Source organism: Lontra canadensis, unplaced genomic scaffold (assembly GCF_010015895.1).
Source record: "Lontra canadensis isolate GAN:19392208 unplaced genomic scaffold, GSC_riverotter_1.0 scaffold118, whole genome shotgun sequence".
Taxonomy (NCBI): domain Eukaryota; kingdom Metazoa; phylum Chordata; class Mammalia; order Carnivora; family Mustelidae; genus Lontra; species Lontra canadensis.
Genome location: NW_022631112.1, coordinates 1,658,679 through 1,664,678, shown reverse-complemented (window position 1 = coordinate 1,664,678; position 6,000 = coordinate 1,658,679). Strand labels below are relative to the sequence as shown.

The following is a 6,000-nucleotide window of genomic DNA, read 5'->3' as shown; positions in this document are numbered from 1 at the left end:
AGCAGTTGTATGAAATAGAATGGCATTAGATGTTTTAATCTAATGCCTGTAACACAAGGTGGAAATTGCGCTATCACAGAAACAAAATACTATGTATATGTTCCAGATCATCACAAAATACTTCTGGGCTTCTGACATTACCCGAATTGGCATTTTATTTATTTATTTATTTATTTTTAAAAGATTTTATTTATTTATTTGAGAGAGAATGAGTGAGAGAGAGCATGAGAGAGGAGAAGGTCAGAGGGAGAAGCAGACTCCCCAAGGAGCTGGGAGCCCGATGCGGGACTCGATCCTGGAAGTCCGGGATCACAACCTGAGCTGAAGGCAGTCGCTCAACCCACTGAGCCACCTAGGTGCCCGGCACTTTATTTTTTTAAAAAGATTTTATTTATGGGGCGCCTGGGTGGCTCAGTGGGTTAAGCCTCTGCCTTCAGCTCAGGTCATGATCTCAGCGTCCTGAGATCTAGCCCCGCATAGGGCTCTCTGCTCAGCAGGGAGCTTGCTTCCCCTCTCTCTCTGCCTGCCTCTCTGATCTCTGTCAAATAAATAAATACAATCTTTAAAAAAAAAGATTTTATTCGTTATTTATCAGAGACAGAGTGAGTGAGGGAACACAAGCTGGAGGAGAGTGGAAGACGGAGAAGCAGGCTTCCCGCCAAGCAAGGAGCCAGATATGGGGCTCCATCCCCATCCTGGGATCATGACCTGAGCCGAAGCAGATGCTTAATGACTGAGCCACCCAGGTACGCCTCAAATTGGCCCTGGAAATAGTCCCCGTCTCTCCCCTTTAATGATTAAACTCCTGAACTAGAAAAGGATTTTTTGTCAACCATCAAAGGACTCTTTCTTGAGCTTTTTGTTAAACTAACCACGTTCTGCTGTTTTCTCCCCTATGTGTCTCCACCTGGTGTCTAGAACTCTTCACTCCCGTAACTTCAGACAGATGGTCCTTTCTACTCTGGAAGACCCACTTCATCAGTCTCTCCTGGACTCAGCTGCCTCTGACTTTAGCAACTCCTCCGTATATCAAGTCCTCAACTGACCCATGTTGACCCATAGGCAGGGACGTCTCTATGCCCCTATTCAGCAGGAAGAAGTTAACAGAAGATGAGACCATCCACCTTCAAACTTGAAATACTTAAGGGTCAAAACTGTTCAGGGTAGAATGCTGAGGGAGCAGGAGCCTGGCTGAGGACAAGCACAAGCTGCCACCCTACACCCGCCCCCCAACCCCTCAATTCTAGGGTGGGACTTGTGTGGCACCCTTCCAGGAAGTTCCCATCTATCTTAATGTTAATGCCTTGTTAGAGGGGAAAAACAACCTTAATGTGCCAAGAGCAAGGCCTCTGGTATCCTGTAGGTCCTCTTCAGCATATGAAAGTCTTTTGAAACCTTCCTTTTTCCTTAACTCCCACAACCCCATAATATATAATCAGCCACCTGTACAACCCCAGTGCAGCAGCTTGTTCTGGCCACCGGTTTTGTCCATGTGCTTTAATAAACAACCATTTTGCACCAAAGATTTGTCTCAAGAATTCTTTCTTGGCTTTCAGCTTTGGACTCCACCCCATTAAATGTTCCCTGTATTCCAAAACCCTATCACTGGGAGGCCAGACCTCACCCTGAGAGCAAGATTTTCAGGATCAAAACATAGCTATGGAAAAAATTAGTACATGGGAAAATATTAGCACATGTGTGGTGGGGAGAGGAGTTAGTATAGACAAAATCATGAAGCATTAATTGTATGGTGAACTGAGGAAATGGAGTGTTTTGGGGTGGGTGGTGGAATTATTTCTACTTTTCCAAATAGTTGGGAGGAAGCTCCAGCCAGGGTATTGAAACGTTTGGAAAACTTAGTAATGTTGTTTTTTTTTTTTTTAAGATTTTATATATTTATTTGACAGAGAGAAAGACACAGTGAGAGAGGGAACACAAGTAGGAGGAGTGGGAGAGGGAGAAGCAGGCTTCCTGCTGAACAGGGAGCCCCATGTGGGGCTCGATCCCAGGACTCTGGAATCATGACCCGAGTTGAAGGCAGTGGCTTAACCCACTGAGCCACCCAGGTGCCCCAGTAATGGTTTTATACATAGGTTTGAGATTAATATTGATTACCTAGCCAGGTACTTTACACAAATAATGCTTCGTGGCCATCCATAAACCACTTAAGGGGAGGGAGGGCTTTTAGAGATGAGTCCACAGGCTCATAGAATTTAGGCATAGTTAGCTAGTGCATTTTCACTTCTAAACGAAATGACCTACGTGATGTCCAGTGCTGGGCTCACCAAAGTACCTTGTACCAGACGGCCTTTGGAAATGAAAGGGGAAAGATGGCTTCAGGTAAGTGAATTTAGCTCGTGATGCATGCATGACACTTAACCCACACGCAAAGCTAAGGATGAGCCATCACCGCGCCTCAAACCCAAGGGCAGGCTCGGCTCATCTCACAGCCATGGTACTGAAACCCTCGGAGATTGAACCTTGAGGGTAAAAATGCATTTACTATACACTTTGCATTGCCCTAATAGGCTGAAAAATCACCGTGAACACCAGATTGAGAGCGGCTGACTTTAAGATTCAGTTCCTGTACACCTATCACTCAGGGAAGGGGTTAAAATTATGCCCTCTACCATCATTTCCCCAATTTGTAAGTGGAGCAAGCAGGGCGAGGGAGGCTGAAGGGAGAAACGAAGAGAAGCGAACGAAGGATCCGGGGACCAAGGACGGAGAGGATTTGGGATGAGATTCGGAGCCTGGCTTCGAGGATACCGGGTGTAAAATTTCGCATACAGGGCTAGGCAGAACCAGGCAGAACGCCGGGGAACAAAGGCTGAAAGTGTTACGGGCTGGGCAAGTTTAAGGATCAGAATGGGAGGAGAGAGTGCGGGGTTATCAGCCTGCGAGCTGGCGGAGCGTGGAGGAACCCGGCTCCCAGCTGCAGTGGGCTCCGACCACACCAGCGCTGAGCCGGGGGGCGGGGACGGAACCTTGCCTGGAGCCGCCCGTAGGCCCGCCCCATGGGCGGGGCTGTCCAGGCGGTTACATAACAAACCTGTACGAGCGGCTGGGGAGCGGCTCGGGCGGTGGCGGCGGGGGGCGGGGTCTGGGCGGGGCAGGGGCGGGGCCAGGCCTGCACCGGGCCAGGCAAGATGGCGGCCATGGAGACCCAGTCAGCGCCGCTGACCCTAGAATCGCTGCCCACCGATCCCCTCCTCCTCATCTTATCCTTCTTGGACTACCGGGACCTAATCAAGTAATGGGACGACGCGCATGGCAGGGGTGGGGTCACGGGGCGGGGGGGAGACAGGCAGGAGGGACGGAGGCCCGGCTCACCGACAGGACCCAGACTCCCGCGTCAGCCAGAAGGTGACGCCCGGGCCGCCCAGATCCTGCGGAGCCACCCCGGGGCCTGGGCGAGACGGGGGCGGAAAGGGCCCCGCCTTTAGGTCTACCTCGGGTCCAGGGCCTGGGCCGGAGGAGCGACGAGGATCCTCTCTCCCAGGCCTCAGCGAGGCCCAGTTGTAAGGTGGGGAGGCACTGCTCCCCTATGCCGCCCCGCCGAACCGGTGCCCACCGCACACCGTCCCGCTGGTCTCCGCCGGATCTGGCCCAGACCTGGACGCTTTGGAAAAGCCTCTGTCCCGGCCAAGCGCTCTTTTCCGCTGGGGCCCGGGCCTGCGGAGTCGGGTGCCGGAGCGGGCAGGTGGGGCGCCCGAGAGAAGGAGCCCGGCGACCCCCTGACCCTCAGGTGCGACTTCCGTGGCCCCATAATATCTAGCAGGGCTCACTTTCGGACATCAGTGCTTGATCATTGTTTTGCTGCCAGCCTTATTCCTCACGGTTGCATGTTGGATTTTGTGTTTTGGTAGTGATTTCCGGTGGTGCGATACAGGTGACTCTCTTCTCTCCCGTACGTTTTGGGTTTCCCACATTACTAGCATCCGTTCCAAAAATAAACACCGGTTGCTGGTAAGGGTGGTTAAATGCCCAGTTCCTTCAGTTCTCGGCACTGTATGGTGGAAGAAATGGCGCTGTTTACACCCTTGACAGCTGGTGGCATGGCTGTGTCTTTCTTGTGCCACCATGTATATTTGCAGAGGAGGCAAAATCGCCCTCTTAAGGATCGGTAGGCAAGATTCATTTCGTTTTGTTTTTTGGATTACCATTTGGATTTTAACCCTTTGATGATTGTGCCCTGTGTTATCAGAAATTCTTTTAGAAATACAGTATTCTTAGATTTATTGGTATTTGTTGGTTGGCCTAGCTAAGTGGTGATAGAGGGATAACCCCAGTTTCTGACTGCTGTTTATGTAGTACCTGTAACTTTTTTTTTTCTTTCAAGAAAATTGATTTTTCTCTCCTCAGGCTTGTACATAAAGCAGAGAAATAACATTTGTCTTTTCTTTGGAAAAGCCTGTTCCAAAAGCAGACTTTTCATCTGAAATATTTTCTCACTATGGCCCTTTAGGAATCTAACACACATAGACACATGTACCTTGCTGCCAGCGTGATTTTTCTAAGACAGATCTCTCTGCCAGTCCCCTTAAAAACCTATGATGCTCCTTGTTCTTTTACAAACTATAACCTAAACTTCAGGGAGCTTATCAATTTGGCAAAATCCACTCTAGCCAAATCAGACCTCTGTCAGCATACCACACACTTAGTTTTTTTGTTCTGTGGCTTAAGTTCTTGACCCTGTCTGTAATGCCTTGCCCACCTTTTTTCACCCTGGCAAGATGGAATTTCTTCCTTCTCCGGATTCTTCTCTCTTCTTCCTTCCCCTGTAGAGTTTATTTGCCATACCAGATAGATGGTGCACTTCTTAAAAGTAAAGACTGGCTTGTTTATCTTCGTATTCACCATTTATTCAGCAGATTTTTTTCAGTGCCTGCTATGTACCAGCTGATTAAATGTTGGGAATATAATAGTGAACAAGACAGATAAGGCCCCTTTTAGGAAGCTTACACTCTTGTGGGCAAGGTTGGAAAACAAAGTGCATAATTACAAGAGATGCTGTTTGTCATGAAGGAAATCAATTGCTCTGTAAAGGAATGAGAGAGAGGGATGATCAGTTCAAATTGGAAAGAGTTGCCATCTATGAAGGTTGGCATAGAGCAGTCCTGGCAGAGGGAACAGTGTGTTCAGAAGCTGATTGGACAGCAGCATAGCCAGGACGGGTGCTAGAATGCTGTTGCAGGAGGGTAAGGAGTGACTCACAGGCAGAGTGCCTTGAGAAGAGACTGATGAGATCATGCAGGACCCTGTGAGCCAAGAGGAGGGATATCTGATTTTATTTTAAATCCTTTGGATAGGAACCTCTTTGTTCTGTTCAGGCCCTCAGTGGATTGGATGAGGACCACCCACATTGTCCACCATTTCAAATGCTGATCCTTTCCTGAAACACCCTCACAGACACACAGAAATAATGTTTAACCCTCTATCTGGGTATCTCCTTGACCCAGGCAAGTTGACCCATAAAATTAACCATCACAAACATCATCAAATTTTATCTACAGAAAAGTTTCCAGTGGACTGCAACTTCTTTCCTGCACTGTACTGCTGCTCCCCTTTGCCAAATGTCCTTCCCATCACTGAGCTCCAAAGTTTTTGATACATATTTACTGACCTAGATCAGGTTGGGTTCCAGTAGTCTGTTGGGATCGTTGTGTAATAATCAGCTGCACAACATGGATCTCCCCCGTTCCAGGGTGACTTGTTGTATACTATTAATTCTTAACCCTTACTGTGTATCAGAATTACATGTGACAATTTTTTAAGCAGACACATACATGCCCGAGATACAGATCTTACCCCAAGCCAACCGAGTCAGAATGTCTAGAACAGTTGTTCTCACCCTTCATGTGCCTCAAAATCTCCTTTGGTGCTTATTCCAGAGATGATTTTTTTGTTGTTTACATCTTGGGACAGTAGAGAGAGGAGGATCAAGAAAAGAGGGAATGGACTTCAAATGGACAAAACTGGAAGGATTCCTATGTTTGC

The 6,000-nt window shown here is 48.4% G+C and overlaps 1 protein-coding gene across 1 annotated transcript in view; it reads left to right on the top strand.

The window, feature by feature from the left end:
• The first annotated feature begins 3,109 nt into the window (after positions 1-3,109).
• FBXO3 (F-box protein 3) overlaps positions 3,110-6,000 on the top strand; it is a 30,845-nt gene continuing 27,954 nt past the window's right edge. Inside the window, exon 1 of the mRNA XM_032841051.1 lies at positions 3,110-3,253. Coding sequence (XP_032696942.1) covers positions 3,150-3,253 — 104 coding nt within the window. The 5' untranslated portion in view covers positions 3,110-3,149. The remainder of the gene's footprint in view (positions 3,254-6,000) is intronic.